The sequence below is a fragment of the Chlorocebus sabaeus genome, chromosome 24, assembly GCF_047675955.1.
Source record: "Chlorocebus sabaeus isolate Y175 chromosome 24, mChlSab1.0.hap1, whole genome shotgun sequence".
Lineage (NCBI taxonomy): Eukaryota > Metazoa > Chordata > Mammalia > Primates > Cercopithecidae > Chlorocebus > Chlorocebus sabaeus.
Genome location: NC_132927.1, coordinates 68,959,551 through 68,982,869, shown reverse-complemented (window position 1 = coordinate 68,982,869; position 23,319 = coordinate 68,959,551). Strand labels below are relative to the sequence as shown.

At 50.2% G+C, this 23,319-nt stretch overlaps 1 protein-coding gene across 2 annotated transcripts in view; it reads right to left on the bottom strand.

Annotated features, from left to right (window-relative positions):
• Nucleotides 1-23,319, bottom strand: part of RIN3 (Ras and Rab interactor 3) — a 183,932-nt gene that overhangs the window by 10,162 nt on the left and 150,451 nt on the right. The window contains exons 7-8 of one of the 2 annotated variants that reach the window (XM_007987637.3): nt 20,039-20,347; nt 2,718-2,849 (exon numbers count right to left, since the gene is read on the bottom strand). In XM_007987637.3, the coding sequence (XP_007985828.1) occupies nt 2,718-2,849; nt 20,039-20,347 (441 nt within the window). The remainder of the gene's footprint in view (nt 1-2,717; nt 2,850-20,038; nt 20,348-23,319) is intronic. The other variant, XM_007987638.3, reaches the window with a different exon arrangement.

Below are 23,319 nucleotides of genomic sequence, written 5' to 3'. Positions count from 1 at the left end.
GTAGAAGTCCCAAAATGTGGGATGCAGAATGAAGCATTAATTCATTCACACAAGGCTATCAGCCTTACTTGTCTTGTTCTACACCACAGCCCATGTGTCTGGCATGGATAAATGGGTGGGTGGATGAGTAGAGGGGTAGATGGGTGAGTGGATGGGTAGATGGATGGATGGATGGTAGATGAATGGGTGGGTGATTGGGTAGGTGGGTGGATGGGTAGATGGATATGTGGATGGGTAGATGAATATGTGGAGGGTGACGAATATGTGGATGGGTGGGTGAGTGAATATGTGGGTGGGTGGGTGGATGGTAGGTGGATAGGTAGATGAATATGTAGATAGGTGGATGAGTATGTGGAGGGTGGGCGAATATGTGGATGGGTGGGTGAGTGAATAAGTGGATAGGTAGGTGGATGGATAGATGGATATGTGGATGGGTAGATGAATATGTGGGTGGGTGGGCAAATATGTGGATGGGCAGATGGGTGGGTGCATGGATGGATGGATAGGTAGATGGGTGGGTGGTTAGGTGGATGACTGGATGCATGGATGGATGGGTGCATGAATGGGTGGGTGGGTGGGTGGATGGATGGATGGATGGGTAGATGGTTATGTGGATGGCTGGGTGAATACATGGATGGGTAGATGAGTGTACAGATGGATGGATGGATGGATGGATAGGTGGGTAGGTGGATGGGTGAATGGATGGATGGATGACAGATGGGTGGATGGATGGATGGATGGATGGATGGGTGGATGGGTGGGTGGTTAGGTAGATGAGTGGATGCATGGATGGATGGGTGCATGAATGGGTGGGTGGATGGATGGATGGATGGATGGGTAGATGGTTATGTGGATGACTGGGTGAATACATGGATGGGTAGATGAGTGTATAGATGGATGGATGGTTGGATAGGTGGGTAGGTGGACGGGTGAATGGATGGATGGATGACGGATGGGTGGGTGGATGGATGGATGGGTTGATGGGCAGATGGATATGTAGATGGCTGGGTGAATATGTGGATGAGTGTATAGATGGATGGATGGATGGATGGATAGATGGATGGATAGGTAAACAGATGGATGGATGATGGATGGGTGGGTGGTGAATATGTGGATGAGTGCATAGATGGATGGATGGATGGATGGATAGATGGATGGATAGGTTAATGGATGGATGGATGATGGATGGGTGGGTGGATGGATGGATGGATGGGTGGATGGGTGGGTGGTTAGGTAGATGAGTGGATGCATGGATGGATGGGTGCATGAATGGGTGGGTGGATGGATGGATGGGTGGATGGGTAGATGGTATGTGGACGGGTGGATGAATATGTGGATGGGTGAGTGAATATGTGGATGGGTGGGTGGGTGAATATGTGGATGGGTAGGTGGTTCGATGAGTAGATGGATGCATGGATAGATGATGGGATGATGGATGGGTGGATGGATGGATAGATGGATAGATGAAGAGGTGGGTGAGTGGGTAGATGGGTGGGTGGTTGGGTGGATGAGTGGATGCATGGATGGATGGGTAGGTGAATGGGTGGATGGATGACCATATGGATGGACAGATGAATAGATGGATGGATAGATGGCTACACTGGGCAGCAGATAACCATTGCTGAAGAAACCTTGGCTTCTCTTGAATTCCTGGACCTCCTGGAAGATAACTTGTTCCCATTACAGGACATTTTTAACCACAGAGAAAAAAAAAGTAGATATAGAGGTCCCAGTGCCACAAGCCAAAGTTATATATGACAGTGAACGTCATGGCTTTAACATGCTCCCCTGAGCTGTCAACAACTCACAGAACTATCTCATCAAACTATCACCCCAGAGACTGGAACATGCAAAAAAAATGCAAACAGATGCAAAGAGTGTCTGCGCATCTCAAGAACCACAAAGCCCAAGGGGGACCCTCAGGGCCTGGGAGGATGGTTCCCTCCTTTGAGGCTGATGTCTCAGAGGGGAAGTCAGGGCTCCGTCAGAGCTGATATCTGGACTGGCTGCCCCTCAGGAAATTCTTGGTGGATGGGTGGCTGAGGCTAAGTGGGTGGAAGGATGTGGTGGGAAGGGGGAAAGGGGAAGGGAAACTGAGCATGGGGTGGACCAAACCACATCTCTGCCTTCATCCTATTGGGGAGTGCAGGGCTTCTTACTCATATCATTAACTTCCCACTGACGGAGGTCCTGACCCAGGGCTTATGAGCAAGGGGCCAAGAGTCCCTGGGGGTCACCCCTGTCTAAGAACCGATTGTCATTGTCTCTCAGACTCTTACTGTGAGCACTGCCTGCCACTTCAGCCACTTCTTTTACACTACTATCTTCTGCTGTTCCTGCTACAAAGACTGCCTTTCCCCCTTTTTTAATCAGCTGCCTGTATTTTTCTTTCATTGCTCAGCTCAGATGTCACCTCCTCCAGGAAGCCTCCCCTGACTGCACAGTCTAGGTAACATGCTCCTATGCCTTCTGGGATTCCAACTATTCCAGCACTTGTTACGTGGAGGTGGCACAGTCTCTTCACTGGCTCATCTCTCCCCCTAATCTGTGAGCTCCTGCAGGACAGGACCTGTGTAGGATTCAAATTTGCATCCATGGGTCCAGAGCTCAGCGGGAGTCTGGTATCCAGGAGGTGCTTGTTGGACCACTAGAGTGCCCGTGGTATGGCTGAGTTGGGGGTGTGCAATGCACCTGATGGGCGGGGGGTGGTGACTCACCCTCCCCCAGCTGCAGGGCGGGGTCCATGAGCTCCATCATGTACTCCACATTGAGAAGCATCTCCGTGAGGTTGCTGCGGGCCAGCACATACATGAGCACAGGCAGGAAGTCATCCGCCCCATAGGGCTTCCCTGGGAAGAAGAAGGAGGCAGAGGGAGATGAGTTCCAGGCTCTCCCTGTGAGATGCTCTCTGCCCAGGGTAGGGGACAGTGGTTTGCTGAGTGTGGATGGCGATCCCTGGAAAAGGAATGCTCCTGCTCTCATGACAGAGAGGACCCAGGGAGCAGCCTCCTCGGGAGGCCTGAGAAACAGTCCAGGTTTAGGAAGAAGGAACTGAGAAAGTGCCCTCGGCTGGGAGGAGCAAGACCCTGACCCCTTCCCCTTTCCTAGTCCTCCCTCTCCATGACCACCCCTTGCCGCTTGCTTGACAGTCAAATTCACATCACATTTATTTGCAGACCCACCCAGAAGCATTTATGGCTCCTGGCAAGGTTCCCTGTCCCCACTAATCACACATCTCCCTCCCACCTGTGAAATAGAAACCTCTTCCTCACCCAGACACTACAAGACCTGAAATGTCACCATTCAGCCTTCTTCCTTTTTTGGGTTAAACCGTGCCCTTTCCTAAGGCCTTCTTTGAACATGTAAAGACCCCTGGAAGTATCATCTCATCACTACTGCCTTTGAAGGAGATGTTCACAGATCTCAGAGCATCCTGACAGCAACAGACACCTTGCGCGGCAGATGGAAGGCACTCTATAAAGGAACAGTGGCAGAAAGCAGGGTGGAAGGTGGGTCTGAAAGGCGTCTCCGCAGTGTGGCTCCCGGCTGGCTCTGAAGATTGCCTATTTGGCAATGCAAAGCCCAAGGCTGGAACTGTGGGCGGAGAATTCTGACCAGAATAGAATCTTCCTGCAGGTCCTTGGCTGATCTTCTAGCCAGGCTCTGCAAGTGCACTGGAGAAATGAAGCTTGGGTGAGCAGTTCTGCATGGTGGGAATGGCCACGCCTGGTCCCCAGCCCACCTTCTCACTTCCTCTAACCAAATGGAGTCCAGGGCTCAGGCAAAAGTCTTCAGACTCAGCTGGGGGTTACCAGGTCTGGATGTGAGCCCCAGAATAACCCATGCCAGTGCTGCTACCTTTGTGTTTTGGGTGAGATTAATAATCCATCCAAGCACATGCTAAGCAATTTATAGCTCTCGCAAAAAGTGTATTTCTACTTGACATGTTTACAAAGGATTTAGGGGACCATCAGGAAATATACCTGATAAAACAGCAACATCTCAATCAAAATTTGAAAACCATCAGGACAAATATAAATTACCAGAGGGATGATACTATAGGGAACATAAAAATACAAATAAGCAAGAACCTACACAACTACTCTTTTACAGCAGCAATTTGGCTTTGAGTTTCCTGCTGGCCAAAGCAAAGAGGGAAAACACGATCAGTTATATTCTCACTGTCCATGAAGAAAAAATATACCTATTTCTTGGGGGAATCAAATTATTTTTCTAACTCTTAGCTCTAAAATAAAATTTTCACATGTGGCTTCATCTGGGGACATGGAGAGACATGACTGGCAAGTTCCTATCGCACACACGGATGTTTGACTGGTGATGGTCCTCCCATTGTGTCAGGTGTGGCTCATGGCAAGCACTTCCACGGCAGGAAGCAACTTTTCTTTTCCCTTTTTTTTTTTTTTTTTTTTGAGACATCGTTTCGCTCTTGTCGCCCAGGCTGGAGTGCAGTGGTGCCATCTCGGCTCACTGCAACCTCCGCCTCCCGGGTTCAAGCAATTCTCCTGCATCAGCCTCCCGAGTAGCTGGGATTACAGGCGTGCGCTGCCATACCCAGCTAATTTTTGTATTTTTAGTAGAGACGGGTTTTCACCATGTTGGCCAGGCTGGTCTGGAACTCCTGACCTCAAGTGATCCACCTGCCTCAGCCTCCTAAAGTGCTGGGATTACAGGTGTGAGCCACGGCGCCCGGCCTTTGAGACAGGGTTTCACTCTGTCACCCAGGCTGGAGTATGGTGGCTTAATATCAGCTCACTTGCAACCTCGACTTCCTGAGCTCAAGCAATCTTCCCACCTCAGCCTCCTGAGTAGCTGGGACTACAGGCACATACCACCACGCTCAGCTAAGTTTTGTATGTATGTATTTTTTTGTAGAGATGGGGTTTTGCCATGTTGCCCAGGTTGTCAAATTTCATAGTGAATTCTGCACATTCACATCTGTCCTCCTAACAATGAGGCTGCCCGCTCCCTGAATAAAATACTTCAGAGAGCTAAAGTGACCCTCCTGGGCAACTGCATGCTGCACTGCTGAGAGGCACGGTGTGAAGGCCGAGTCTCCAAGCCCAGACCTGGGTTCAAATCCCAGCTCTCCTACTCACCAGCTGTGGACTGTAGCAAGCTCCTTCCCTCCTCTCACCTCAGCAGGGAGGTTGGAGAACGAGGTGCCCGAGGATGTTTGAGGATTAATTGAAATTGTGCAGGTGGTCACAGCCGTAGCAAAGCCTGAGGCAAAAGGAAAACTGTGTGCCCCATATGTGTTTATCAAAACAGCCTCTCATCGTTTGAACCAGGTGGAAAAAGTTAACAAACATGCTACACTCAAGAAACAACGACTGTATCTAAAATCTGGTTGCCAATATGTTCGCTTTCTACTGTCAGCCATCACAAAAGTATGTGGGCCTGGAAACCGCAGGCTGATTGGAAATGCCTATTCCCGTTGCACAGTAACGCAGGATCATAAAACAGACAACAGCCTGACTTCATTGAAAATGTGGCGGCCAGGCGTGGTAGCTCATGTCTCTAATTCCAGGACTCTGGGAGGCCCAGGCAGGTGGATCACCTGAGGTCAGGAGTTCGAGACCAACCTGGCCAATGTGGGGAAACGCCATCTCTACTAAAAATACAAAAATTAGCAAGGCATGGTGGCGTAAGCCTGTAATCCCAGCTACTCCGGAGGCTGAGGCACGAGAATCACTTGAACCTGGGAGGCGGAGGTTGCAGTGAGCCACTGCACTCCAGCCTGGGCAACAAAGTGAAACTCTGTCTCAAAAAAAAAGTGGATATTTTGTTCATCATGGCTTTTTTTTGCATTAATTTTTATTTTCTTAAAAATACTGCATTAAAATAGTACTTATCTTGTCACATGAGCCCAAAGTTCCATTCTTAGTTATATATACACCTGAGAGAAACAAAAACATATTTCTACACAGAGACCTGCACACAAATGTTCATGGCAGTATTGGCCATAATAGCCAAGAAGTGGAGATGGCTACTTGTCCATCACTTGTGGATACACAGGCAAAATGTGCATGCATACCATGGAAAAGTCTTTGGGAATAAAACGGAACATGCTTATACATGCTGTGATACTGATATTTGTTCTTATACATGCTGTGATACTGATATTTGTTCATTTTTTTGAGACTGGGTTATGAGACTGGCTATTTTTTTTTTTTCTTTTTGTATTTTTGTTAGAGACAGGGTTTTGCCATGTTGCCCAGGCTGGTCTCGAAGTCCTGGGCTCAACGATCCACCGGCCTCGGCCTCCCAAAGCGCCGGATTAAAGGCGTGAGCCACCGCGCCTGGCCGCTGTGATATTGATAGACCGTGATGATATTATGCTAAGTGAAAGAAGTCAGCCATGGAAGACTGCATATTGTACGTATGATAGGATTCCATCTGTATGCAACGTCCAGAATAAGCAAATCCACAGAGATAGAAAGCAGATGAGTGGTTGCCTGGAGTTGGGCAGAAAAGAGAATAGGGAGTGATTTTTAATAGGTACGGAGTTTCTTTCTGGGGTGATAAAAATGTTTTGGAATTGGAGTAGTTTTAGTCATATGACCTTGCAAATATACTGAAAACCACTGAATTGTTTTAAAAATTATGTGTATATATACATACACACATACATATATAAAATTTATCTTTGTGGTTGAGTTTCTTGGGCATCCCCCTGCATTTTGCCCCTAAGGCAAGTGTCTCCCTCACCTCCCACAAACCCTGGCCCTGCAGGTAACTCTTAGGGCAGAAGCTGGCACAAAATGAGGACTTGGTCAAGGACTGCCAGTATGAGTGGGTACGGGTGTGGGCCCTGCACACAGGGAGACAGAAGACGTGAGTCAGAGGTGGTTCCTGCCCTTAGGACCCTCCCAGGCTGAAGCCCATGGCCTGGCCAGGGGTTGTGATTTCAGGGTCACATTCAGCTGACCAGGGGGGTCTCGTGTTCCTTGCCTGCGCAGTCTGTTCTAGCCTGGTGTGAGCACCGGAGACTAGTGGTTGCTTTCCTTCCTTCTGCATTGTCCAGTCTCTATTTTCTTTTTCTTTTCTGTAGATGGGGTCTCACTCTTGTCGCCCAGACTGGAGTGCAGTGGTGCGATCTCGGCTCACTGTAACCTTTGCCTCCCAGGTTCAGGCGATTCTCTCGTCTCAGCCTCCTGACTAGCTGGGATTATAGGTGCTCACCACCACGCCTGGCTACTTTTTTTTTTTTTTTTTTTTTTTTTTAAGTAGAGATGGGATTTTGCCATGTTGGCCAGGCTGGTCTCGAACTCCTGACCTCAAGTGATCCGCTTGCCTCAGCTTCCCAAAGTGCTGAGCTTACGGGCATAAGCCACTGCACACTTGGCTCCAGTCTCTATTTTCAAAGTAACAGAACTCCTGACTTTTAGCCAGGATAAGGCCACCCCAAATAAAGACTCCATTTCCCATCTTCCTGCATAGCCTGGGCGGCCTCGTCTCTGTATCCCACTGCAACCATGGAGGCCTCCAGTCGTTTTTGTCCAGTGAATGTGGATTCTGCTCATGGCCCATCCTTGGTTAATTTTTTAGACAATGCGGCCCCGTGTGACCTGCCTTTCTGGCCACACTCTGTTTCTACATCTGCAAAATGGGCCAGCAACTGGGATGCAGAGGACACCCCGAATGTCCACAGGGCCACAGGTGAGAAACCCTGCTTGAGGAAGTAATGACTTTCAGCCAAAGGATGGCCCAACTGGGGCCCTAGGTCTGAGGACTTCAGGGCGGGCCATGTGGGTATGAAGGGGACAGGAAGGGAGGGGGCCCAGGACTGTGGCTTTGTACTCCCTGGCTATGGAAGGTCCTTCACCTGCTCTTCTCCCCATGTTTTCCTTGAGGAATCTTGACCGACAATTCCATGTTCCTACTCATTTGACGCGTCCTTCGAGATCTGCCTCCTCCAACTCCAAGAAGCCCTCCTGGGCTGCCCCGGGGTTACGGGTGCTTACTCTACTTTCCATCTTCCAATTTGAGATGACATTCTGCCTCCATCACCCTCCCACATAACATCCCACTAGGCTGCACCACAGCCCATTCCCTGAACTCCGAATGCACTCTCCCCTCTCCGGGCCTTTGCACACACAGTTCCCCCTGCCTGGGACCCCCTCCCTATGTTCCCATTATCAACTTCTCCTTGTGCTCTCCCACATCCTCCAGCACAGCTGGACAGTTCCTGCTCTGGCTCCCATATGCCTTGACTGATTCAGAGCCTGCCCGCTTCTTCACATTGTGAGTATGCTGAGGGCAGGGATGGAGGCTGTGTGAGCCAGAGTGAGTCACTAACCCTCTCTGAGCCTCTCTCGCATCACTGCCTTTCCAGTCCCCTGCATAGGCTTGGGATGTAGGCTGCTGACAGTGGACTGAACTATGTCCCATGTGTGTTCTTACTGGGTACCACTGTCCTGCCAGGGGTAGGGTCACGGTCATAGACACTGGGATGTCCTGTAGGCCTTAGACAGTGGTGTCCTGGGAAATGCTTAACAACTGGCTCTCTGAAGGAAAAAAATCAACCTTGATTTGTAGCATTTGCCAATTTCCATGATCTAAATATTTCCACAATTTCCAACTTCAAGCTACCAACGAGAACACAGAGCTGGGAAGAGATGCACACAGTCAGTTCCCACGAGCTGGTGCGAGCTGACTCCAGCACACCATTGGCCTTAGTTTATCATGTCCAACCACGCTGTGAGGAAACTGAGGCTCAGAGATGGGAGAAATTTGCTCAAAGCCCTATAGCTGGTCAGTAGCAGAGCTGGGACTAGAATCTGGGTCTCTGGCTGTTGATGTTGGTGAGACAGTATCCATACAGGCATGATAGCTCCTCATGGACCAACACAAGCTTCAAACATTGTTTACACGCACTGGGTCCCAGCCCAACCCTTTGGCAATTAGGGCTGCATGCTCCTTCCTGAGCAGCCTGGAACGCCAGGCTCGGGGCTCAGCCCTGAGCACATAGGGGCCTCAGGAAGTGCCACTGGGATGTTAGCTGCAAAATCCTTCTCCTGTGAGCTGAACAGGAGATCACGGTGGACCAGAGATCACGTCCATTTGGCTGTGCATCCAAACGCCCTGCTGGTTGCAGCCTCCACTTCCTGGTGATTTCTGCTTTCTTTTTTGCTAAGTCACATCTGTTTGCCATCTGTAGGTAGCTGATCACATTTCAAAAAGCTGGCTGGGGTTTTATGCATATTTCATCTGCTGGGAGATTTTTGGAGAAGGAAAGCTCTCTTTAAGATCAAAATGAGCTGAAGGGGTGCTCAGCTGGATCATACAGACAATGAGGATTAGAAAGGCCCTAACTCCAGCCTGGGCAACATAGTAAGACTTTGTCTTTACTAAAAAAAAAAAAAAAATCAGCTGGGTGTGGTGGCATGCATCTCTAGTTCCTGCTACTCTGGAGGCTGAGGTAGGAGGACGTGCTTGAGCTCGGGAGGTTGAGGCTGCAGTAAGCTATGATTGTGCCACTGCACTCCAGCCTGGGTGACAGGGCGAGGAAGCATTGTCTAAAAGAGGAGCTAGCAAATTTTTTTCTGTAAAAGGCCAGAAAGTACATATTTTTAGTTTCATGGGCCACATGGTCTCTGTCCTAACTATTCAACTTGGCCCTTAGAACACAAGCAGCCCTAGATGCTGAGTATGGATATGGGTTGTGTTCTAATAAAACTTTATTTGCAAAATCAGGTGGTAGGACAGAGTTGGCTGGGAGGGCCACAGTTTGCAGACCCTGAGGGAGAGGAAAGGATTGAGCATCTTATCAAAACTACTTCCTACCCCACCCCCCACTCAGGGCCCCCATTTGTTCACTGGGCTCTTACTGAAAGCCAGTGACTGATGCTGCAACCCTGGGGCAGCAGGAGGCTCATGACTGTGCCCTGCCCGGCCCTTGCTTTCCACCAAGATTCCCACTTAAAGCCATTTTTTTCCTCCCAGAAGTCTTCCTTGAAGACCTCCTTAGCTAGGCCCAATGCCCTTGTAATGGTTCTCCCCAGTCCTGGCATTGCAGAATGGGAAAGTCAATATCACACGTTAACTCACAGAGGCCTTCCCTGACCACCCAGTCCCAGGACAGCAAACTCCTCCAACCCTCCTCAGACCCCCTACCCTGCTTTATCCACCCCAGTTGCACGTTTCACCTTGGAGGATATATTTTGCATTTCTGTTTACTTGTTATTGCCTATCTCTCCTCCTCGAATGAAAGTTTTACTCGGGCAGGTACCTTATCTTGTTCACTGTTTATATCTGAAACCTCAATGGTACCTGGTCTATAGTAGGTATTTAATAAACATATTTGCTAAAAGCATGAATGAATATCAGTTATCACACTGCAAGACGCTTGCTTGTTTAATGCTTGTTTTTAGCTTGAATTATGAACATCCTAAAAACATGGGCTGGGTCTTCCTGGGTTTTGCTCTTAACATCTGCATTGTCGGCCGGGCGCGGTGGCTCACGCCTGTAATCCCAGCACTTTGGGAGGCTGAGGTGGGCGGATCACGAGGTCAGGAGATCGAGACCATCCTGGCTAACGTGGTGAAACCCCGTCTCCACTAAAAATAAAAATAAAAAAAAAATTAGCCGGGAATAGTGGCAGGTGCCTGTAGTCCCAGCTACTCAGGAGGCTGAGGCAGGAGAATGGTGTGAACCCGGGAGGCGGAGCTTGCAGTGAGCTGAGATGGCACCACTGAACTCCAGCCTGGGCGACAGAGTGAAACTCCATCTCAGGGAAAAAAAAAAAAAATCTGCATTGTCAAGAAAAGTTTGTTGAACTGTTGAATGAATGAATTTATTTGATAAAAACATATGACAGCAGGAAGTAGAGGCCATTTAGAACAGTAGACTTCAAATCTGTGTTTGCAATGGAAGCCTTTGGTAATGGGTACCTTATGCACAGTCCAGCTTCTCTGGTTGACTCAGGGAGGGGCAGCAGGGCTGGCCTGCTCATCTCCTTTCAACTACGCCCCTCCACTGTTCCAAGGTGGCCCCCAGCTATGGCTGTGGCCCCTAGAGAGTTTCCTGGAAATAGTTTGAAAACTACTGATCTAGTCTGAACTTTCAGCTGCACAGATGAAAGAACTGACACCTCGGCAGAGAAATGGTTGGCTGGAGGTAACTTGTAAAGTCTGTGGCTGTCATGAGATTAGAACCCAGCCCCTTCTCTCCCACTGAGCTCCTTGAAGCGACCCTGTTTGGTTGCTTGCACTTTGCACAGATGCTGGTTAAGTCTCAGTTCTGCTCTGAGCTACACTGTGTCCCTGAGGAAAACATTCCAGCTCCCTGGGTTCCTCTTCAGAGAGCTCAGTCCACAAGCCAGTCAGCTACGCAGGCTGTGGGCTCTGAGGCCTGAAGACACAAAATCCCACTCTGGCTTGAAAAGGTATGAGGTTGGAGGCACTGCAAAACTCAGCCATGACTTGTGTCTGTCCTTTCTGAGGTCATCTCTTACCTCAGGATGCCCTGGGGAGGCAGGCTGGAGAGCCGGAGGGTCCCGGGTTTCAGCAGAGGACCCGGGTTCAAGTCTCAGGTCAACCACTCACCTGCTCATCAGGTGTGACTGTAAGCGTGCTACTTAACTTCATTGAGCCTTAGCTTCCTCAGCTGTAAAACGGGGATAATCACAGTGTCCACATCCCCTGGAGCGGTTGTGAGGGTGACACCACAAGACAGATGGAAGGTAATTAGCATGGAGCAGTAAATGCCAGAAACAATTATTATGAAAGACAGGAGGGGAGTGTGTCCTATAAGCCTCAGAACATGACATCTTAGGGGACCTGCACTCCATTTGTGTTGTGGGGTAAAAAAGCAAGGTTGTGAGTCACAACCTTTTGGAGAAGGAAAGCTGTCTTTCAGATGCCCACGCCCTTACTGTCACCTGGATATCAATCCCTAGGGAGACCTAGGAAGTCTTCCTATGCATGGATCCCTGAATGACCATATGGAGCATGGCCCTCCACCTCCAACCCTCCTCCATGCAATTGGACTTATATGAGTGAGAAATACGCTTCTATTGAGTTAGAGATGAGAGGGCTTATCTAGCTAATCAAATAGCAGCAAATGTTTATAGCAGCAAATGTTTTCTTAACCAATTATCTATCTACCTATCTGTAGTTATTTCAAAAAGACTAGGAAGAAATTCACCAACATACTATTGATCAATTTGCAACAATAAGCACGAGTGACTTTGATCATCAAAAGTCAGTTTAATTTTTTTTTTTTTTTTTTTTTTTTGAGACGGAGTCTTGTTCTGTCACCCAGGCTGGAGTGCAATGGTGCGATTTTGGCTCACTGCAACCTCTGCCTGCTGGGTTCAAGTGATTCTCCTGCCTCAGCCTCCTGAGTAGCTGGGATTACAGGTGTACGCCACCATGCCTAGCTAAGTTTTGTATTTTTAGTAGAGATGGGGTTTCACCATATTGGTCAGGTTGGTCTCGAACTCCTGACCTCATGATCCACCCATCTCGGCCTCCCAAAGTGCTGGGATTACAGGCGTGAGGCACCGCGCCTAGCCCAGTTTAATTTTTTTAAACATAGATTTAAAAAAACCAACAGCCTGACCTCCCTGCCTGTCCTCTCTACCCCTAGTCAATGTCACAAGGCCTATTATTCCATACCCCTAGGGTCCCCATCAAGAGCCCTCCTCCCATCTAATTCCTCTGTGGCTGCCCTTGCCTAAACTAGCTGTGAACTCTTGACTTTGTAGTCTCTGCCAGGGAAGTGGATGGCAAGGGACCTGGGACTCTATCACCACCCCTTTGGCCCCCACGTCCCACCACGTGGTCAGTAGTGTGCTCCATCCCCCTGGGGTTAGGAGCCAGGCCCTGTTTCCAGAAGCTCATGTGGGTGGTATTAGGGTGTTTACATAGACTACTCAAGGAGCTGAAAAGGCAGCCTCAGGCTATCAGTACCCTTTGGGATGCCTCCTGCTCGGCATTTGCATTAGAAAGTTCCCGAACTGCACCCCTACCCTCTTTCTCCCCCTCCCATCTTAAGGAAGGTTTCTTGGACTTGAATCTGTTTCTCCCCAGCAGCAGAACCAGTTCTGAATGACTAGTCTTAGACATCAAATAGGTGGGAATGACTTCTTTGTCAAAGTAATAGAAGAAATGAATCTAGAAGTTCTGGCTGCTCTCACCAAGCCTCATGAAGTCCATGAAGAATCAGTCTGCTCCTGATTCCAGGATGGAGGGCCAGTTTATCCAAAGCCATTTGCTTCCGTGAACTCCCCAATCTGCCTAACTCAGGACCCTAAATTTGTGATAGGAGAAAACACATTCGACCAGGATTCTGAATCTTGGGGTTCATTCCTAGGCCAGCCACTGGCATGGTGATAGGAGCACAGGCTTTAGAGGGAGCTAATACTAAGTTTAATCCTGGCCCTGTCTTTCTGGAGAAGATAGCATAGCCAGTTAACTCAGATCTTGTGTCTCCATGTTTACCCCTTTCCTCACTGTTCCAACAGGTCTTGCCAGCGGCCCACCCTATTTTATTCCCCTTTCAAGTGGGCCATGAAGGTACCACATCAAGCTACTGTTGCCTGCAGCACAGCAATGAGGCAGGTGGGTGAGGCATCTTCCCTGGAGGTGAGGGAGCTGGGAAGGCTAGAGGCAAGGCTAGGGCAGGGCGGAAGTCAGGAGTGGTGGACACCGAGGGCTGTTTTTTGCTTAAAGCAGTCAGTGGTGGAGGAAGTAGGTCAGTGGTGGAGGTAGGCGGGACTCGGGCTGGAGTCTGCCTCTCTGTGGGGTCACTCGCAGCTCCCAGGGCTCAATGAAGAGCTGCTGGGCTGCAGATCACACTTTGGGTAGCAAGGCCATAGACTACACAGTTGCCTGGATCACCTGCCAGAGGGAGGTGTGAGTTGAATGCCTGGGACCTCGTTCTAAAATTACTGAATGTCAAAGTCAGAATTGAAGTCAGTTGGGATCTGGCTGAGAATGCATAACCTCAATCTAATTATCAGGAAACATCTGACAAACACAGAATGAGGAACTTTCATTAAGAAAATGTGGGGGTGGTGGAAAAAACCAGTATCCCTCAAAAACATCAATGTCATTAAAGACAAAGAGGCTGGGCGTGGTGGCTAACGCTTATAATCCCAGCACTTTGGGAGACTGAGGCGGGCGGATCACGAGGTCAGGAGATCAAGACCATCCTGGCTAACATGGTGAAATCCTGTCTCTACTAAAAATACAAAAAACAAAATTAGCTGAGTGTAGTGGTGGGCACCTGTAGTCCCAGCTACTCAGGAGGCTGAGGCAGGAGAATAGTGGGACCCCGGGAGGCGGAGCTTGCAATGAGTCAAGATAGCGCCACTGCACTCCAGCCTGGGCGACAGAGCGAGACTACGTCTCAAAAAAAAAAAAAAAAAAGACAAAGGCTGTGGAAATACAGTCACGCAATGCATAACGAAGTTTTGGTCAACGATGGACCACATATATGACAGTGGTTCCATAAGATCATAATGCCGGACTTTTACCGCACCTTTTCTACGTTTAGATATGTTCAGATACACAAATACTTGCCACTGAGCTACAACCGCCTGCAGTTTTCAGCATAGTCACATGCTGTACAGGGTGGTAGCCTGGGGGCAATGGGCCATACCATATAGCCCAGGGGTATAGTAGGCTGTGCTATCTAGGTTTGTGTGAGTACACTCTAAAATGTTTGCACAACAATGAAATTCCCTAATGATGCATTCCTCAGATTGTATTTCCATCATTCAGCAACAAATATGAGATATTCCAAATTAAAGGAGGTTAAAGACACATGACAAGCACATGCAACATCTAACCCTTCACCAGATCCTGAACATGAGGGGTAAATTCTAAAAAGGACCTTATGAAGTCAAGTGACAACCTGGAAGTTTAGATAAAAACATTGTATTAACATAAATATATGCAATGGACAACTCTACCATGGCTGTGTAAGAGTTATGTAATCTTACATACGTACACCAACAAAATACCTAGCAAAGCGTTTAGGGGTAAAGGACCCAGATGTATGTAACTTACCCTTACCCAATTCAGAAAAAACATTATGTATGTAGACAGAGAAAGAAAATGATGAAGCGGAGGGGGTCCGATGTTAACAATTCACAAAGGGTCTGCAGGTGTTCCTGTTTCTATGTACTGTTTCTATTCTTAGAGTTTTTGAAGTTTGAAATTATTTCCAAACGAAACGTAAAAAAATAGAACTCTTTTTTTGAAACAAAATCCCCTGCAGAACCCCACGTGTAAAACAGGTACAAGCAGCGTTGTCTGGGGTGGAGCTGGCTTGGGGCCCAGCTTGTCTTTCGACCCCTTGGTGGCCCCTGGGGTGCCTTGTGGAATCTGTCTTGAAAACCACTGCATTCAGCTTCTGTATTTTTGGGAACGTGGCTGGGAGGCAGCTGTTCCTGCACCCTAATATCGAAACACTCATTCATAAACTTTGATCCCCACAACAGCCCAGAGAGAGGCGTTCCTAGCCCCACTTAAAGAGAGGGAAAACTGAGGCTTGGGAAGTAACTCCTTGGGCACCTAGGCTGTCCCATGTGCTGTCCCAGCTCCTGCATCGCAACATGACAAGCGTTTCGCCCTCATTTTGTACACAAACAAAAGTCCAGGGAGATTAATGTTCAAGGCTATAGCACCAAAGCTGGGGTTCAAACCCAGGACCGTGGATGAACCCCAAATCCTCTGCTCTTTGGATTTGGGGTTGACAAATCCCAAACCCATTTGAGCAGAACCTAATTCCACCCAGATGAAGATGCTGAGGCTCCGAATGGAGCAGCCCTGGCCTGCCCGGTTCTGAGATGAAATCGGGGGTCACGGTGCTCCCAGTCCAGTGCTCACCCAGTGGTGGGAGGGAAACATTCTTTCTGTTCATGAGAAGAAACACATTGTTGTCTGGGGGAGACCCTGGCCTGACCTTCATGTCTCAGAGTCTCCCCGACTGAGCCTGGCTTCTGAATCTGCAGAGATTCCGGCCTCCCTCCCTCTTGCCTGCTGAGGATGGAAAATGGCAGGTACCTTGTTCTGCTTCATTCAACCACATGTGACACCAGCCATGCCCTTTCCAGCGGCTGCCTTTCTTACTCCTCCTCCCTCCTCAAAATGAGCCATTCCTTCCTCGAGTCCCTGCTCTCTGGTAAGGTTTTAGAAAGCAAATTCATTGTTAGCAAAACTCACGGTGTTTGATTCTCACCACAAGGATGATAACTATGTGAGGTGATGCCTATGTCAATTAGATAGATTTAGTCATTCCACAATGTAGATATTGAAAGCATCATGTGGTACACAGTAAATACATACAATTTTATCTGTCGATTTAAAAAAGTCAGGCTGGATGTGGTGGCTCACACCTGTAATCTCAGCACTTCGGGAGGCCGAGGCAGGCAAATTGCTTGAGCTGAGGAGTTTGAGACCAGCCCGGGCAACATGGTGAAACCCCATCTCTACAAAAAATACAAAAATTAGTTGGGTGTGGTGGCACATGCTTGTAGTCCCAGCTACTCAGGAGGCTGAGGTGGGAGGATTGCCTGAGCCTGGGGGGTGGTGCCACTGTACTTAAGCCTGAGCAACAGAAAGAGACCTTGTTTAAAAAAAAAAAAAATCATGGTGTTTGAATGTTGCTGCTCAGTCATGGGGTTTTAAAAAGAATTCCAGGAATCTAGGGGTTTCTGGATAAACTGGGACTCATCGAGAATGGAATTGCCCCTTCCAGCCCAAAGCTGTCGCCCTGATCATGTCTCAGGGTCTATAAAACCCGTGGCTCTGACTTTACCACGAAGCCCAGCAAATCCAGGGACAACGATTTCCCTAATCAGAAATTCAGCACCGAAACCAATCAATAGCTATTGTGACTAAGTGCCAACTGCTGGGCAACATGCAAACTTCAGACTCCAGACTCCTCTAAGCCTCAAGACAGGCCTGCAAGGTGGTTGTGGCTGTGCCTGTTGAACATAAGAGAAAACTGTGGTTGAACACCTAAGTCATTTTAACCCAGCCACAAGCTGAGAAGCAGCAGAGCCGGCAAGGAAGCCTGGACCTTGCTCTTCCATGATCCCCGCAGGGTCCCAGGGCCAGCCTGCCTGCTCTCCTTGAGGCTGTTCCCAGCAAAGGGGACCCCGGGGCTCTGTCTCCTTTCTGCCTTGATCCAGTCTGACTGCTGCTTCCCTGCATGCCGTGTAGGACGCCTCTGAGCTTGCCTCCCTCTCCAATGCCTGCTGCTGCAGAGACAGCCAGGACTGCCTCTCTCCGAGAAGGCTTGAGAAGGCCCCGCTCATTCTCGGACACCCTTTGCCAGGCCACAAGGGGGTCTTAACCCTCAGTCTCATGTCGCCTGGCAGGGCATACTCGATTCTTTCCCTGAGTCCCAGCCCTCTGGGGCTGACCAGGTCAAACTCGCCGAGAGCTCTGGGCTCTGCAGGCTGCCCACTGTCGCCCACCTACTGCTTTGGGGATTTTCCTGGAGGTTACTCAGTTGTGGAGTTTACATCCTGGGCTTGTTCTCTGGGCCCCAGGCTGCGCAAGACACCCGACCTCCCTCCGAGGCTAATGTCCACTCTATGAAAACAAACCCTTCGCTACATCCTGCTTCTACTACAACCCTCTCTCTTCCCATCACATCTCCAATATCAGGATAAAGTCTTAATACAGAGTTCACCGTGGTGTGGTGTCTGCTTTTGGGGAACACAATTCTATTTGTGTGTGTGTGTGTGAGACGGAGTCTCGCTCTGTCACCCAGGCTGGAATGCTGCGGCACAATCTCGGCTCACTGCAACCTCTGCCTCCCGGGTTCAAGCCATTCTCCTGCCTCAGCCTCCTGAGTAGCTGGGATTACGGGCATGTGCCACCACGCCCGGCTAATTTTTGTATTTTTAGTAGAGGCGGGGCTTCACCATGTTGGCCAGGCTGGTCTCGAGCCCCTGACCTCGTGACCCCCCCAACTTCAGCCTTCCAAAGTGCTGGGATTACAGGTGTGAGCCACCGCACCTGGCCTGGGGAGCACAATTCTAACACATGGTCGCAAGACATAAATCAGTTTACCACAAAAATGTGACTCTAAACTGGAATTGTGGCCTGTACCAGATCTGAGAGGAAAGGTTTCTAGGGTGAGGGGATCTGGCACCATACCCCAGTCACACCCCCACAATTGCTTCCTGTTGGTCTACGGCCAAACTGGCCTGCCCTTCTCCAGAGGAGATGAAGAGAATCCCTCTCTTAACGCAGCCACATTTGTTGAGCCTGCCAGGTGCTGTGCGTGGAGGCCACCATTTTACATACATTATTTCTAATACTCACAAGTGACTGAGTATGGCTTCCGAACCATTAGGGGTCTTAGGGTCTTTTACCCTCTCTGTAAAGCAACTTCCTCAGGTGAGGAAATTGGGCTCTAAAGAGTTAAGTAAATCATTCAAGGTTAAATAGGTAGTAAGTGACAGACCAGGAATTCGAACCCACGTCTGTGAGTCTACAGAGATGGCTATCCATCCACTCTATTGCCATGGCAGCCGTGTCCAGGTACACAGTTTGCTCACTGCACAAGGGCACCAGCTGAAGGGATGAATCCTGCCAGCTTTCTCTTCATTGAGCTGTGCCCCATCGTGCAGTGATGCCTGTTCTTGTCTGCCTGGAGGACTGCAGTCAAATGATTACAAATAGTCCCACAGATTCCTCTCCCACATCCACACCCTTTACAATATGCCTTTGTACTCGTTCCATCAAGAGGCAAAATGTTCCTCACTCCTTGAGTCTGGGATGGTCTCTTGTGCCTAAACAAGTCAATGAAAGGTGTCAGGGCAACATCATGCCAGTTCAGAGCCAGGCCTCAATGGGCCTTGCAGGCTTTGCTTGTTCTCTAGGGCCCCAGCTACTGCCGTGGGTACATGCCTGTGCTAACCTGCTGGAGGATAAGAAACTCGTGGCTTAGTCATCCCCATCCCAGACCAGCCAACAGCTCATCAACCATTCAGCACGTGAGCAAGGCCATCCCAGACCAGCCAACAGCTAATCAACCACTCAACACATGAACAAGGCCATCCCAGACCAGCCAACAGCCAACCAACCACCCAGCATGTGGGCAAGTCCATCCCAGACCAGCCAACAGCCAACGAAGTACCCAGCATATGGGCAAGGCCATCCCAGAGCAGCCAACAGCCAACCAATCCCCCAGCATGTGGGCAAGGCCATCCCAGACTATCTGGCCTCCAGCTGACCCACCTCTGACCACAGATCCATGAATAAGCTCAGGCACACCTGACCCAGATCAGAGAGTTGTCCATGCCCTGTGGACTTAGGCGTCAAATCAATGCTAATTGTTTAAGGCACCTGTTAGGGGTTGACTTGTGTCCCCTCAAAATGTGTATGTTGAAGTCTTAATCCTCAGCACCTAGGACTCTGACCTTATTTGGAAACAGGGTTGTTGCAGCTGTAACTAGCTGAGATGAAGTCACACTGGAGTAGGGTGGGCCCCTAATCCAGTCTGACTGGCATTCTTACAAAAAGAGGAAATTGGGACACAGACATGCACACAGGAAGCATGCCATGTGAAGATCAGAGATCTGTGGCCACAAGCCAAGGAACTACCAGAAGCTCGGAAGGAAAATAACCTTCCCTGGTGTCTTTAGTGGGAGCACAGCCATGCCCACACCTTGATCTTGAACCTTCCAGCCTCCAAAACTGTGAGACAATATATATTTCTGCTGGCTAAGCCACTCAGCTTGTGGTATTGTTTCTGCAGCCCTAGCAAACTAACACAGTACTTTTCCTAAGTCACACAAAGTTAACTGTGGGCTGGCTTCCTCGCTTGCCTCCAAGGCAGCAGCCAATCATGGCTCTCCTCCCAGGCCCCAGGTAACTCCAAGAGGGCGCAGGAGTTACGCCCCACCCACACCCAGTTTCTCCCCAGGGAGTCTCTGAATCTGGAAAGTCTGGGACCTTCCAAGGGCTCCGGAGTTCTTGTCAGGATGGGGTCATGGACCCATACAAAGAGAGCTCCTCGCCTAGACCCCTCCCGGCTGCCCACTGACCTGGGTTGCCGAGGGCCATGGAGTCGTAGATGAGTTTGCAGGTCTTGAGCAGGATGGAGATCTTCTTCTCGGGTGAGTAGGCCTTGTGCATGCTGGCGAACTTCTGCAGGATCTTCTCCATCATGGGCACCTCTGGCACGCTGGTGGTCACACCTAGGTCGGTGGTGGTGGTGGCCAGGATCACTAGCTGGTTCTCCTTGAGCTGCTGCAGCGAACCGTCCTTGCTGTGGATCTCATGCAGGCATGAGTTGATGGCTTCCTTCAGGGGCTTCAGGACACATTTGTACAAGGCGGACTCTACAATTGCTTCTGCAATTGTAAACAAGAGAGCGAGGGTGAGGAAACCAGATGCTGGGATCCTGCCACCTGGTTCTGTTGCCCAGCAGCACAGCCATCCCCATCCCCTGGCCCCTGGGAGGACATTCACAGCTCCAGCACCTGCAAGGACACTCACAGCCCCAGCAGTTATACCCTGTGGTTCTGGCACATGAGAGAGCACAGTTTATTCAACAGAAAGCCACACTGGAAAGGCACTGGCACAGGAGCCAGTCGTTGCATCCTGATGCTTTTCACAGGGCCTGGCAGAGAGCAAACTTTCACAGGGCTGACTATGAGTACGTAACTTCAGAGGGCGATACTCACACTGGAGTTGTACAGTGTACAACCTGGGCAGCTGTATGCTGATGGCCTGAATGTCCAGTAAATGATTGGTGGAATTATTCTTAATATCTCCCTTCCAATTCCCACACCCACTTGACTCTAGTCTCAAAAATACAGTATATCCAGAACCTTACTTTTTTATCACTTCCATGGCTACTACCTTGTCCTGGGTTGGTCAGGCTACCACCATCATCTCTTGCTGGGGTTATGTCAGTCAGCTTTTGCCCTGGCCCTTATAGTCTCTTGTCAACACAGCAGCTGGTGCTGTCCTGTTATGACATCTTTGATCATAACATTCTTCTGTTTGGAAACCTCCAATGGCCCCCATCTCCCATGCAATCAAATCAAAGCCAGAGCTCCTCATGGCCTGTGAGGCCCCGCTGTGATCGGGCCCTGTAACCTCTCATTCACTGCTTTGCTTGCTCCCCATGCTCAGGCTGCTCTACCAACTGCCAGGCCTGCTTCTGCCCCAGGGCCTTTGCTCCTGCAGTTCCCTTTGTGTGGCGCAGTCGCCTCGCAGTCATCCACATGACTGGTTCCTTCACGGTTCGAATGTCGTGCTATCAGAGAGGCATTCCCAATCAGCTCTCAGAGCAGGAGTTGGTGCCCTGATCTTGTAGCTGCTCTGAGGCATATGTGCTCTGACCCCACTCTGAGGACAGACCAACTTAGGCTCTCATGGGGTGGGTTGGGGGTTGAACAAGGACTTGAACTCATGTCTACTTGACACCAAGGGGATGCCCAGTTGCTTTGGGTGACTGGAGGAACACATTCTTAGGAAGTTGTTTTGGCCTCCTCTGTCTCCACGGGGTGGGTCTTGGTTACAGGCTCAGTAAGGGGAGGTCCCAAGCCCTGTTCCTATAGGGAGACACCTGTGCTGCCCTAGCCCTGAGAGAGGACAGAGGGACTCATGCTCCCACGGGGCTGGGTCTCAATAGAGGCCCGGACAGCCCTTCCCTGCCACGCAAGCCTGGGGGCTGGCCCATGGCCATCCTGGGTCCCTTGCTGCTGCCTCCCTCTTCCCCTTCAGCAGAACACAGGGCTGCCCTCACCTCCCTCACCCCGTTCCTGACCCTCCTTCCACGCCCACCTCCCCGCCTCATTGGAGCCTCCGCAGGTAGAGATGGGTGCAGATGGGAGTTGACCTGGGAGCAGAGACTTGCACTTCCCCACTGTCCTGGGCTTCTGCATGACCTCAGCCATGTCCCTTCCCCTCCCAGGGCCCGTTTCCTGAACTGCAAAATGAGAGGGCTGTGCCCACGCCCTCCTGGCCCCTTCACATCTGAGAGCTGCAGGCTCTCTTCCCGGCACCTCCTCTCCAGACTCGGGCCCTCAGCAGCCTCACATTAGGACTGTTTTGCATCCAATTGTTTCTTGTGACTTGTCTCCCTAATAAAACCAGAAGCACCCTAAGCGTGGAGTTCTGCTGGCCTTTTTTTTTTTTTTTCTTGTTTTTTGAGACAGAGTCTTGTTCTGTTGTCTAGGCTGGAGTGTAGTGGTGTGATCTTGGCTCACTGCAACCTCCACCTCCCAGGTTTCGAGCCATTCTCCTGCCTCAGTCTCCTGAGTAGCTGGGATCACAGGTGCCCACCACCATGCCTGGCTAATTTTTGTATTTTTTGTAGAGATGGGGTTTCACCATGTTGGCCAGGCTGGTCTTGAACTCCTGACCTCAGGTGATCTGCCCTCCTCGGCTTCCCAAAGTGCTGGGATTACAGGTATGAGGCACCATGCCCCGCCCTGTCTGGCCTTTTTATGTGGTTTAAGTTCCTTCACCATCTGACTGGCCACACACATGGGCAAAGCTCGGAAGGAAGAGGCAGAGGCAGAGGACTCAGCTCATGGAAAGGGCTGGGCTGCCTGGGTCTGAAGTCCAGCTCTACTACCAGCTCTGTCCTCATGGCCAGGTCACTGGACCTTTCTGAGCTGTGGCTTCTTGGGCATGACAATGGCCAAACCCATCTGGTCTGGTTTGCAGTCACGAGGCTGACATGTGCAGTGTCTGGAATGGCACCATTGCTGTGGATGCTGACCCCGTTCCCACCCGCTGGAGGGCCCTTCTCTCCGTCTCTGTAGCTCCAGCCCTCCCGTCCTTGGTGGCTCAGCTCAGCTGCCACCTCTCACTGCCTGGAAACCTCTCTGCCCCACACGTTAGTGTCAATGGCAGGCTCTGGTGACACTCTGCCATATCACCTGCCAGGATAGACTCCAAGTCTAGCACCTCTTGGCATCTTGGTGCCCAAGGCAGATCTGGCCTTAACAGGAGCCATGGCGTGTCTGCATCCTGCCAGCCAGCTGCCCTGAGGCTGGAGTCATTCCTGCTGTTTCCAGCAGAGGTCCAGCCTGTGCTCCACCTCCTTTGCTCTGCTGAAGGCCACCAGATACTGGCCTTGCATGGCCGGAGTCTCCTGAGCCGTACCCGTTTTGTCCCCTCTGCTCTGCCCTCCACACACACCCTCTTCAGGGGCTCCATCACCTCTGGGCCAAATCCTCAGGCTGACTTTCACTGCCTGTGTGAATGGCCCATGATCCTCCAGCCTCATTCCCCACCTCTCGGCCTTCGTCCACACTGTCATCCCTTTCCAGAAGGAAAGTCCATCCACCACCCTTTCCACAGCTTA